We start from the raw sequence: 12895 nt of genomic DNA on the forward strand, positions 1-12895 counted from the left end.
TTAGCTATCAAAGAGAGAATGAGAGAGTGAGAGAAAAAGAGAGAGAATTTCAGGATTATGAAGTAAAATTGAAAATATTTTCGAAAATGACGAGTTAGAGAACATAGCTTCAACTATTTTCTGGCCATAGTGGCAGGCAGTTTTCTTTTTTCCAAACTTCTACTCGGATCTGAATATTTTTTATATCGACGAAAAAATATAGACGAAGTTTCTAATACCTTCGGCATCGATCGATAAGAAAAATAGAAGTAGAAATATTTTTTTCACGACCTTGTTGAGAAAACGATATAATACCTCTTAGTCTAGTTAAAAGAAAAAAAAAATCAAAATAAAAAGAGAGCAAGAAGAAAAATAAAGAAGAAAATTGTTTTAAAAATTCAAACAGATTGTTTCAAAGAATAGCCTAATACGAGCAGATAATATCATACAGCGGATGTGTATCAGCATCCCTTATCATGTATTATGGACCTTATTTCCAAATCCTTGAATCACATATCGCGATCTCCCCTTGTAAGTTATCCGAAGTATGCCATTCAAACTTCTTCACCCTCTTTCACCCTTATCCCCATTCTCTTCCTCTTCCTCTCTCTCTCTTTCCTTCTGCTATCCCCTGCCCTGATTATAACATAATTACGAATATTACCGAGGGTGGAAAGTTAGCTCGGACTTTCTCCCTCGTTTGCGTTCTTTCTCACGTTCGGTTCGATTTTAGTCTAAAAAAGAGAGAAAGAAAAAAGCGAACAAGAAAGCAAGAAAGAAAGAAAGAAAAAACCAGGAAGAAGAAGGAGAAAAAACCGATAAAAAAAGAGGAAGAGGGTGGAAATGGGGGAGTAGTGTATATATATATATATACACATATATCGTATAGACGTTCGACGAATGGATCGACGGAGTGTAGGAGAGAGAGCGAAGGGGATGGTTCGAAAGGAAAATAGACGAAAGAAAGCGCGTAGATTTCGAGCGCGAAGTGACAAAAAAATGTCGGGCGAGTCGGGAGGGGCGGACGAATGGCAGACGGGAGGAGTAAGAGGATACGGAGGCCGAGGGGATGAGGGGAGGAAGTTATACGAAGGAACGGGAGAAAGAGACAGAAAGATGGAAAACTGTCGCGTCCATGTTAGTTCGATTCCGCGTAGCGTCGCGTCGCGTCGCGTCGCGTGGCGATGCCTGCGGGGGTTGAAAAAAGTTGGACGAAAAAATCGGCTGGTCGCCGACGGTAGAAGAGAGACTCGACAGAGAATGGAGAAAGAAAGAGAGATAGAGAGAGACATAGACAGAGATAGAGAGAAAAAGAGAGAAAGGGAAATAGATAGAGAAAGAAAGAGAGAGAGAGAGAGAGAGAGGGACGGATAGATGGATAGAGGAAAATGGTGAGGTGGGGGTGAGGTTGGGGGGCGAGGAAAGAGGGATGAAGAGGAAATTCATGCGACAAGCCGACGGCACAAGTGTTGTCCAGTACGAAAAAATGGTTATTCCTTCTCGAATGTGCCCGATGCACATGCACGTTTTCCCGCAGAACGGATGGTCCACCGGGGTCGGTTGGAAGAGTAGAGAAATAGAGATAGAGAAAGAGAGAGAAAGAGAAAGAGAAAGAGAAAGAGAGAGGGGTAGAGAGAGGAGGAGGGTTTGAGGGGTTGGACGGGAGAGATGGCCGAATTGCAGGCGGAGGAGGAATATAGGAGGAGGTGCAGGTAACATTGAGATTAGCAACGGGTAAAAAATCGATGTCATCGCCCCCAGCCCAGCGCATACACCCTCGCCACCCAGCCGACTCGACTCTCTCTCTCTCTCTCTGTGTGTGTCTCTGTCTCTCTCTCTCACTCTCTACCTACCCTACCTACCTACCTACCTACCCCTGCAGGGCCAAATAAAAGAACTCGAATATACGCGACCGCGTCTGCGTCTTTCGTACGTGTGGACGCGGCTCGGATTCGTCCGTGCGAGCGACCTCGAGCGTAGATTCGTTTGGTACTAGAGAGAAAAAGAGAGAGAGAGAGAGAGAGAGAGAGAGAGAGAGAGAGAGAGAAATATATATATTGAGAGAAGGAGAGAGAGAGAGGGAAAAAGTGTGAACGAAAGAGCGAAGGCAAAGAGAAAGAGAGAGAGAGAGAGAGAGAGGGGTGGGGGTGGATGGATGGATATACGCACATGTGTGCGTCTGTACATGTCCGTGAGAAACTGGAAAGGCAGCTTGAGTTATGTGCAATTGGTCAACCTGCACATTTTTTATCGGACGTCGAGTATAGCCGCGATGGGGAAACGCTAGTCGCCCACCCGCTACCAGGGAAGCGCTCGCTCGCCATCGACGGAACCCTACCATCGTTCGACAATCTCTTTTTATTTGTTTTTCTTTTCCTAAAAAAGAAAAAAGAAGACCGACCCACCCCAAAAAAAAGGAAGGAAAAAGAAGGGAAACCAAAGAGAAAAAAGAAAGAACGAAATATAAACGGGCTCGAACTTCCATCTTTCTTATCGGCGCAAGATTACCGTCAAATCATTTTGTTTCGATGATCAAATCATTTTCAAAAACAAATCTTTCTCTTTCTCTTTTCTTTTGGATTCATCTCAATTTCTTTCTATCGTCGCGTATAAATATAAACGTTTACACGGTACAAATATACCAACGCGAAATGAATCGAGCGAGATTATATGTTCGGTCTTAGCGTTTTCCCTTGACTATTACTTTAACTGAAATGCGGACGATTTTCATGAGTTTCTTCAAAGGAACTAATCCCGTACATACTTGATAGTTTCACAGAAGCTATTCGAAGGTATTCGAGTAATTACTATGATATTGCATAAGTTATTCGACTTTGCTTCCTATACCTATGTGAAGGAAGACGTTGATGTGCCTGTTTGTCGGATACTTTCACGTAATGGGGAGGGAGATGCATGATTTATATTGTAATTTATGTACTTTTCATTCTTTTCTATACACTTTATCGTTTATCTGTGACAAGAAATTTACTCTATAATATTTATTATGTAAATGCATAAGTAAATCGAATAAATTCCACGTATATTTCGTTATCGGCATTGGCGTTTTGAGATCAACGCGTTTTATCGAAATCGACTTTTAACAGTGTGAGAAAAGAAGAAAAAAAAAGAAAAGAAAAGAAAAGAAAAAGAAGAAAAAACGACTAATGACTGATAACGAGAGAAATTTCGTCTAATTCAACGTGACTCGTTGCGTAATGTATAGAAATGGGAGAAACGAAATTTAGATAAAAGGAAGATCGTCAAGAAGTATTACGGGAAAATATTCCTGGCATATTATCTTCATTACATTGGATACATATATTTATATATGTATATGTCTAATTATTATATATATATATATCTGTCTAATTATCTTTCGCTTTTTTCCATTGTTACATTTATTTAATTAATTCTTTATCTTTCTATAAAAGCCTACAATCTCGTACGTAGATATTTGATATATGAACGAAACGATAGTTTCGAATTTCTTGAAATATCGTGGACGATGGCGAATCGATGTTATGCACTTTCTATACCTACTATTACACATACTCTTCGATTCGCGAGACCATTTCGCACGTAGGATTTCTATCGAGGAAATATCTCGCGGCACACATGACTCTTGAGTGGAGGAAAAGGAGGAAGCGGAAAAAGGTGGAGAGAGGGAGGAAACGTGAATAGGGGGATGGGAATCGTATGGCGATCGATTTCGAGAAAACACGAGGCAACCGCATACAAACGACGAGGAACACGCAAGGCTCTTGAAAACATTTTCAAATCTATTCCTGCCTTTCGAAATAACAAAAGCCGTTTTCTGTTGTAGATATTTTGAAAGAGAATAATTCGAACTGGAGCTTGTTCGCTCTAACGCCCGTTGATTTTCTAGCAGCTACTTTGTATAATGAGCGAGTGCTCTCCGGATTTGATAATAATAGTCCATGTAAAAGAGTTGAGAAAGAGAGAGGGAGAGAGAGAGAGAGAGATAGAGGTTGAATATTCCTGGGTGAAATAAACTGTGAGTCCGTGGGGGATAAAAGAAGAAGAAAAAAATGGAGGGATGGAGAAAAAACAAACAAAAAGAGAAAGGAAAGAAAGCGAACCAAAAAAAAAGAAACAGAAAAAGAAAAGGAAAAAAAAAAGAAAGAAAGAAAGAAAGAAAGAAAGAAAGGAAGAAAGGAAGGGAAAATGAAAAAAGCGGAAAATAAAAAAAGGAAAATAAATAAAACGAAAGGCGTGTGCAAAAATGCAGCTAATTTTCTAGGGGATTAACAGGAAAAAGTTTCGAAACGATTAAAACGATTTTCTACGTTTACATTCGGAGCGTGTATAGATATAATATTTCTGTTAAAAAGGATCACAATTTCAAGCGACAATCGAGAATTATTCTTATTGAATAAATAAATGTTAATGAAGGAGAGGTATCGTTTAAAAATGTAGATGGAAGAATCAACTATGATAAACTTTGGAAAAGGTTCTTCTCTTTTCTTTCGAAAAGAGAATCGTTACTTGACACCTTTCGCCAAACAGCGTGGAGAGATTAGATTTTCTTGATTACATAGTAGCACAAACGAACGAGAGATAGATAGATAGATAGATAGATAGATAGATAGATAGATAGATAGAGTAAGAGAGAGAGAGAGAGAGAGTACTTTCTTTACCTCTATCTTCATTTATACGTCTATCTTTCTCTTTTTCTCATCCTTTTTATTTGGTAACTTTAATAGGTTCGATTAAAATAAATTTTATTGCGATAAATGACGAATTCGCAAAGTACAAAGGTACCTACGTGCATTAATCTCTAAATTGACTGCCTTCGAGGACGAAGAGGGCTTTCAATTAAGTGATAACGCTTATCATTGGCTCGTAGTTCCCTGCGAGCTATCCTGTGACACGAAAGTTCTCTTTCTCTCTCTTTCTCTCTTTCTTTCCCGTTCACCCGCATATATTTCTCTTCCTCGATGTGTTTTTTAACTAATTCCCCTCCGGCGGTACTAACCATCACACTCCTCCTCCCTTACCATTGCCACTAACACGCTCTTACCGATCATCCTTTTCTAAACTGACTTTTCTATTTTTCTTTTAAACGCTCGTGAGGTCGATTTTACTATCGTCAATCCCTCAGACATCGTGTAACTATCTTCTTCCTTCTTTTTACTTCTCTTCTATTCTCTAACTCTCTCTTTCTTTTTCTCTCTTACTCCCTTTATTTCTCTTTTTCTATTACACTCTCTTTATTTCTCTTTCTCTTTCCCTTTCCCCCCTCTCTCGTTCTCTCCTCCTTTTTTTTTTTTTTTATTACTTTGCCAAACCAAACAAAAATATCTCATTTCCTATGGAAATCGCCGCTGAATACCACACATCGCTTCCGAAAAGCGTGTACGTGCGATGATTAACGAAATCGTTCAAGCAATTAGTAGCGAATTTAGAGTAGAAAGCTTAACGCGACACCAGGGATAATTTCAACACAGACAGGACCTCCTTGATTTTCTCTGGGTTCGGACGATTTTTTTTTTTTGCTTTCTCCTCTACTGCTCCCTCTCTCTCTCTCTTTTTTTTTTTTAGTTATTCGTATATGAAAAATGAAACGTAATGAACGAGATTCGACGTTATCTATAGATATCGTTTGAAAAAAATGAAACATAAAAGGGAAAAGAGAAATGTCAAAATTAACGTAGAACGTTATTTTAATTTTTTCTTTCTTCAAAACCATAAGGAGAAAGAGAAAGAGAGAGAAATATAAAACGAATTAAAGAGCGATTATTGAAATTGTACTGTTTTATCTCATTGACTTCTCTATTTCGTTATTTATATTAGCTCACCACGCTGTAATTTCAATCGTTTCAACCCCATCTCATTAATCGTTAATTAATGATTCGCCAACATATAGAAATATGGGGAATTAGTAGAATTATCCAACGGATTAATCGTTGAGACTCACTACTACCTATCTTCCTTCTCTCTCTCTCTCTCTCTCTCTCTGTCTAATTCCCATATCCTCCCATAACCTCCCACCATGCATACTCGTTTTTCTTTCTCCATTTTCTCCGTAAAAAGTCGCGCTTTTATCTCTGATAGCGTTTCAAATTGCCCCACGTCAGGCACCGTTGTTCACATCGACGAATTATATTCTCTCGAAAGAAAGAATTTTACGGATGCACGTTCGTGATTTGTTCGTGAAAACATATTTACGAATCGGTTAAATGTTATTTTCTTTTTTGTTTAACAAAAATGAATAAAAGATTGTTTGACGATCGAGAAAATACAATGGTAACAATTTGTAGAGAACAAAAACGAAAAATAGAAAAATATTTTATATGGACGGACGAAAATATTTAACTTTTTTCCTTTCGAACGACTATATAGATATCTCTACGGTCTTAAAAAATAAACATCGAAATATTTACGTACAGATACGGAGACGTATCTTTTATTGTAAGCGTTTCGTTCACGGAATTTCATAAGCGCGCTTAAGCAAAAGGATTAATAGTTTATACAAATAAAACTGGGACAAGTAGGCAGAGGGAGAAAGAAAGAGAGAGAGAGAGAGAGAGAGAGAGAGAGAGAGAGAGAGAGAGAGAGAGAGAGAGAGAGAGAGAAAAGCAAATAAAATAGATCTATATATTATTACTACGTATTGTTGTTCAAAGATTTTACTTTCGCTAGCGTTAAATCTTTACAGGTTAAATCTAACCCCGAGATGATGAGCTTAAAATAAATAAATTGTGTCGAGTGTAAAGTGAATTTATTCGTTTAACCATCGCAATGTTATTTGCTAATCAAAAAATGTCAAAATGTCAAAATTTTTCATTTACGCAATATAAATATAAAAAGAAAAAAAAAGGGAAAAGAAAAAACCACTTCTAATCTTAAACTTTTCTCGTTCTCATCGACTTCTAAAATAAAAAAAGTAAAGAAATAAATAAATACTGAAGTATCTCATTCATGAAAATATTAAGTATCCAATGATAATGATTTTATTAACGTGACAGACAATCGTTTGAAAGTTAAATTTATATAAATTGATTATACATTGAATAAAAATGTCCCATAATAAATTAATATGTCATCGTATATATATATATTTTTTATATTTTACACACAGATAATATCTCAGACACTACATCTTGTTTAAAAAGTTTAAAAATGCATTTTGAAAAATAAACTTATTGTTTGTTAGTGCAGAAATAACATCGAGATATTCTCGACTAAGAAACGGGATCGTATCATTTCGGAGCTACCGCCATCGGTTTCACCGCAAGACCGACATCGATGATCGATCTCACCCTCTTTCTCTCTCTTTCACCTTTCTCCCTCCTTCTTTCTCTCCCACAAGCATCCCCTTGCTAGCTTACCCCTACCCTTCGTCTCTTTCCATCTCTCTCGGTCTCTCTCCGTTTTTGATCTTCCTCTCTTTCAGGACTTTCAAGATCCGTGACCGCAAGAGCTACGAGTGTTTAAAGAGAAGGAGTCTATGTGTATGTGTATATACGATAGAGAGATAGAGAGAGAGAGAGAGAGAGAGAGAGAGAGAGATCGTAATCCAAACTAGGACATCGTCGCCGACGAATTCGAGTTAGCTCGAACTAGTATAAGCGGTGGTGTACGTTCGTGTTTGGGGGTTGAAAGGAGAGTGAGAAGCAAATGTTGGCTGCTAGCTGCGGGTAAAGGGAAAGAGTCAACGACTAAGGATTTTCATTTGAGAGAAAGAGAAAGAGAGAGGAAAAGAGAAAAAATATTGTAATAGAAGAACACGGGGGAGAGAGAGAGACAGAGAAGCGATCATCGACGGTGGTAACTAAAAAGGGTAAAAGCGAGAGACTAAAGAGGGATAGGGGCCTAACCTCGTAGGGGAAGATTGTTTTCATTCGGTTAGAAGGGAGAAGGGTGATGGAAGAAGGGTGGAGAAGAGGAGGTTCCAATTGAAAAGAAGCGAGAACCGAAGAAGAACCACGACTCGAAAGCCGGCTAAGTGTCAGAGGGACACTTACTAGTAGGGGGTGATGATTTATTTTTTTCTTCCTTTTCTTCTTCTTTTTTTTTCTTTTTTCCCACCCTCTTCTTCCTTTATCTCTCTGTCTGTCTGTCTTTCTATCTGTCTGTCTTTCACAAGTATATACGCACGCACACGCTCGTACATAGACGCGAAAACACACACAGATATCTTTTCTTTTCTCTCGTGTTTTCTCTAGAGACCAGCGAAAGACAGAGGAATGAAATAGGAAGCGATGGACTACCGTTAACGCCAGGAGGCCGCGCCGTCGTGATAAATGATAAATGATATGTGATAAATGATTTTAAAGAAAAAAGGAGAAAAGAGAGAAAGAAAGAGAGAAAGAAAAAGAGAGAGAGAGAGAGAGAGAGAGAGAGAGAGAGGATCGTTACTCGGATGATCGATGCACGAGCTACGTAAATTCGGTGGGGTGGTAGGAAAGACGCGAGTACACGATATTATAGATTATTTCCGGTACACACCGTGGCTCGTCTTTTATCGTGAGGCTCACGGTAGACGGGAGCAATGGTGGAGGAAGAGGAGAAGTAGGAGGAAGAGGAGGAAGAAGAGAAAGAGGAGTAAGAGTAGGAGTAGGAGGATGAGGATGAGGATGACGAGGTAGTGGTGGTAGTGGCTCTGATGGTGGTGGTGGTGGTGGTGGTGGTGGGAAGAGAAAGAGAGAAAGAGAGGAAAAGGACGAAGAGAAGAGAGGGTGAGTTGGTTGGTTGGTTGGTAAAGGAGATAATTTATCGTTCTCCGTTCTCACCGATCGTGCCGGCGCTCGGTTCAAACGTTGCAAATAAAACAGATTAATCCTTCGGAGAGATGTAAATTGCAAATTGTCCGCGAGCGTGTTCGAGGGGGCGATATTATTACGGTTAATTAGGGAGTCGCGAATAACCAATAACTTTTCATTTTTCTTCCAATTAACGTCGGTTGGGATTCGCGGAAAAAGAATGAGATAGATAGGGAGATAGATATATAGATAGATAGATAGATAAAGAGAGAGGAGGGAAAGATATTAAAAAAGAGAGAACGCGTATAACGCGTTACATTAGATTTCGTTCACAATTTGTCGTTGTACCGACTTTTATACTCTTCCTGGAGATTGATTTCCCAACTACTAACCCTTTTCCTTCTCTACTCTTTTTTCAACTTCTTAGTTTTGTTGCAACTCTATCTATCAATTAACAGTTAAAATTGCGACAACTTCTGCCAAGTAGTTCTCTCTCTTTCTGGTTCGTTCCTTGACTCGTTCTCTACTTTTCCTTTTTTATTTTCTTTTTTGTTTTTTTTTTTCATATATATATATATATATATATATATATATATATATATATACGTGGATGAGAGTAAACAAATCGATACGATACGATGCGATGATATATATACATATATATGTATGTATGTATATACTTATATATTGAAATGAATGATAAGCATAAAAACTCATTAATTACTTGCCGATTACGATAAAATAAACAGAAAAACGTTTTTCGATTCGATCTAAGTGGATATAATCCGACGGTAGAGATTATTATACCTATTTATTAAACATATATACACACGCGCGCGTATATAAGTATATATATGTACAAGCAGTATACTGGAAACTTACTTTATGAAACATCTCTTTCCAGATGTAATGTTTATTAACGACGATTAAAAAATTTTCTCTCTCTTTCTCGATGATGGCACGATAAGAGTACTTTCTCCGATTTATATCTTCATCTTTTTTTCCCTTCTCCTTTCTCTTTTTCCCTTGCAACTAACGAACGATTCGGGAAGTGGGATGGCATCGATTTAAAATAACACGGTCGAACGAATCTTCGAAGAGCCTAATTGTAAGTATATTTCGCCGCAGGGAAAGGGGTGGTGGACGGAGGGTGGGGTGGGGGGTGAGGAAAGCGTATCGGCGAATGGACGCAATTTCCTGACGATTCAAGCAAGTAGTGTTCCATTGCACGAGAAGTACTTATTTTCTCCCCTTCTTCCTCCGTTTTCCCCTACTCTATTTCCCAGTCTAACACAACCAATACTCGATCTGCGTTGGGCTTGCACCCCATTAGAATCCCTTGCCCTACGGGTACAAGGGTGAGAAATGATCGGCCGCTAATGCTAATGAATATCAGCTCGTCCCGCACGAGGACGCGCGACAAGGGGATGAGGGATGAAGCGAAATAGAGGAGGGGAAATTGTTTGGAGTTTCGGCTAGGCGCTATTGGCTAGTGGCAGTAAGCAGGCAAGTGTCTAGCGTGTTGGAACGAGGGCGACGACTAACTCGCTTTTAAGAAAATTGCTGACAGAAGGGTGATCGTTCGCTGTTTCCCTTAATTAGCCGAAATTACACGATTTCCCGAGCTTAAACGTCCCCTCTCTCTTTTCTCTCTCTCTGTCTTTCATCTCTTTTTCCCTTCCAATTCAAAGCAATCGGTTTCTCGATCTTCTTTCAAGAGAGAGTATCGTCTCGTTGAGATCTTAATTATCAAACGTCTCCCTTTTCGTTGTGTCTGTCTTATCAAAACTAACTAAAATGTTAGAATTTATATACATATGTGTGTGTGTGTGTGTTTCTTTTATTATGATTATTGTTGTTGTTGTTATTAGTTATTCTCACCTGTTTATGCATCTCCACGTTGAGGCCATACGACATCTCGTAGTACTGAAACAGAAGGATCAAGGTTTAAGAATTAATAATATCAAAAATCGATCCTTGTCGTTCTTTCAAAATTTCTTTTTTCTTCCTTCTTTCCTTTTAGCTTTTTTTTCTTTCTTTTTTATTTTCCTTTTTTAAGACGAGAGACATTTATCGGCGTCAAGCGAAAAACGACGTTCCATTTTGTACGCCATCTTTAGAATTACGTTCCGTAATATCTGAAGATAAACGAAGAGAAAATTCGATCATTATCGTAACACCGAGAGAATTTAAATAGAATATCTCTTCCGCGTTATCATCCACTTATTTTATCCTTATTATCATTATTATTATTATTATTATTATTATTATTATTATTATTATTATTATTATTATCATTATCATTATCATCATTATTATCATCATCATCATCATCATCATCATCATCACCATCATCATCTCCATTTACCGAGCAACATCGGAATGAGATGGATAAGGATAGTCAGAAAACGATCGATTATCGAGTTAGATCAACCGAACCAACTTTCTCTATGTCTTTTTTTTTGGACACGAAGCCAAAGATTCCTGTTTTTTTAGTCGGTGCCAAGATCAACCAAGACCAACATCCTCGAGGATATTTTACTCGGAAAACGCATCAGGCGTTCGACTTTCCGTTTAAAATCTCTTGTGTGTTGCACACCTATGTTGTACATATCCCTTTATTTTCTTTTCAAAAAATATTTATCGCAATAAGAAATCGATGTAACTAAAGAACTACGATTGAAACTCAATATTAACATTTAAGATCGTACGACTATTCGATGATATAAAAATATTAATGTTAATAATGATAATGTACGCACGAATTATCAACGATTAAATTAATCGAGAAGAAATTAATACAGAATCGGTAAAAAATTTGTAGATGTGTCCAAAGCGTTCTTAGTTCATTTTTAAAAATCGATTATTCTTCCTCGAGACTTTTATTTTTTAGGCTTGTAGTTTTTCTATGACTTGTAGGTTTCACGATTTGAAAAGAAAAAGAGAGGAGCGAAAAAATGTAGTCTGAAAAGTTGTGAAGAAGGGTTTAAATTTAAAATCAGAAAAGAAACTTTTGGATCAACCTGTATAATAATTCCTTCTTTTATCGCGCGTTAAATTCCACAGCAAAAATTTGTTTAATTCTCGAAAAATTTTATCGTTTAAAACGTAATCCGATGCTTGTCGGACGAAAATTTTTTTTGTCCCATCTATGTGTGTGTGTGTGTGTGTGTGTGTGTAAAAAAAAGAGAGGAAAAATAAATAAATAAAACTAGAAAGAAAAGCAAATTCGCTTAAACAATTTTATCACGATACGATCCCGAGTTAGTTGCCAGGATAATAAGACAGATCTCGAATGCAACGATCCACGCGAAAGTATCATTTACCAACCACCTACCCCCATCCCTTACATTCCACCCCGTCTTCTCCGTTCGCTATCTCGTGATACGATACTCGTCAGAAATAAAAGAACATTGGCTTGTTCGAAGTAACTTCAAGACACGAATAACTTAATGAACAATTCAACCCTATAATATATTTTGTTGCTTTTTTTTCATACGACTATCTCACTTTTTTCTAATTATTAGATACAACAAAAAATTTGTCTAATCACATATCTCCTTATCTCTCTAAGAGAAAAAAAAAGAAAAGAAAAAAAGGAGAAAGAAAAAAGAAAAAAAGAAAACAAGAAAAAAAAAAGAAAGAAAGAAAGAAAGAAAAAATTTAACGAGCTACAGAGAGAGTGATGATATCTCGACGATATATATATATATATCTTATTTTAATAAACAAGAATACGAACAAGAAATATCTCGCGAATCTCGTGAAGTAGTATCTCGTTCGAGAGCATCGAGAACTTCGATCGAACTTCCCCCTTTTACCCGGCCCCGCTCAGTCGCTCCCGTCCGTCCTCCTGATTCGTCGTTCCCCGAAAGTCTAGATGAAACGGGGAACGGACTGTCGGATATATGTATATGTAGGTGCGCGCGAGTACGATCGTAAATCGGTTAGTGGCTGTCACTTAGCACACCGCGTGTCCGCCTTTAACCGCGCTTGTTCCAGGACGAATGGCTTCAGGGGGTTGGTGGTTGGTTGCCTGTGCCTGCCTCTGGCGAGCCCGAGAGAAGGCATATGTATGTATACCTACGCTACTCTACGAAAGCATATGTATGTATATATGTATGTATGTGTGTGTGTATGTATGTATGTATGTACGTATGTACTTACACGGGTCGACATTTACCAGATAG

The 12895-nt window shown here is 38.1% G+C and overlaps 1 protein-coding gene across 12 annotated transcripts in view; it reads right to left on the minus strand.

Moving 5' to 3' along the window:
• LOC127066300 (protein groucho) overlaps nt 1–12895 on the minus strand; it is an 87880-nt gene that overhangs the window by 31736 nt on the left and 43249 nt on the right. For all 12 annotated transcript variants that reach the window (XM_050999849.1, XM_050999858.1, XM_050999857.1 and 9 more), the window contains one exon: nt 10587–10631. In XM_050999849.1, the coding sequence (XP_050855806.1) occupies nt 10587–10631 (45 nt within the window). The remainder of the gene's footprint in view (nt 1–10586; nt 10632–12895) is intronic.

Source organism: Vespula vulgaris, chromosome 9 (assembly GCF_905475345.1).
Source record: "Vespula vulgaris chromosome 9, iyVesVulg1.1, whole genome shotgun sequence".
Taxonomy (NCBI): domain Eukaryota; kingdom Metazoa; phylum Arthropoda; class Insecta; order Hymenoptera; family Vespidae; genus Vespula; species Vespula vulgaris.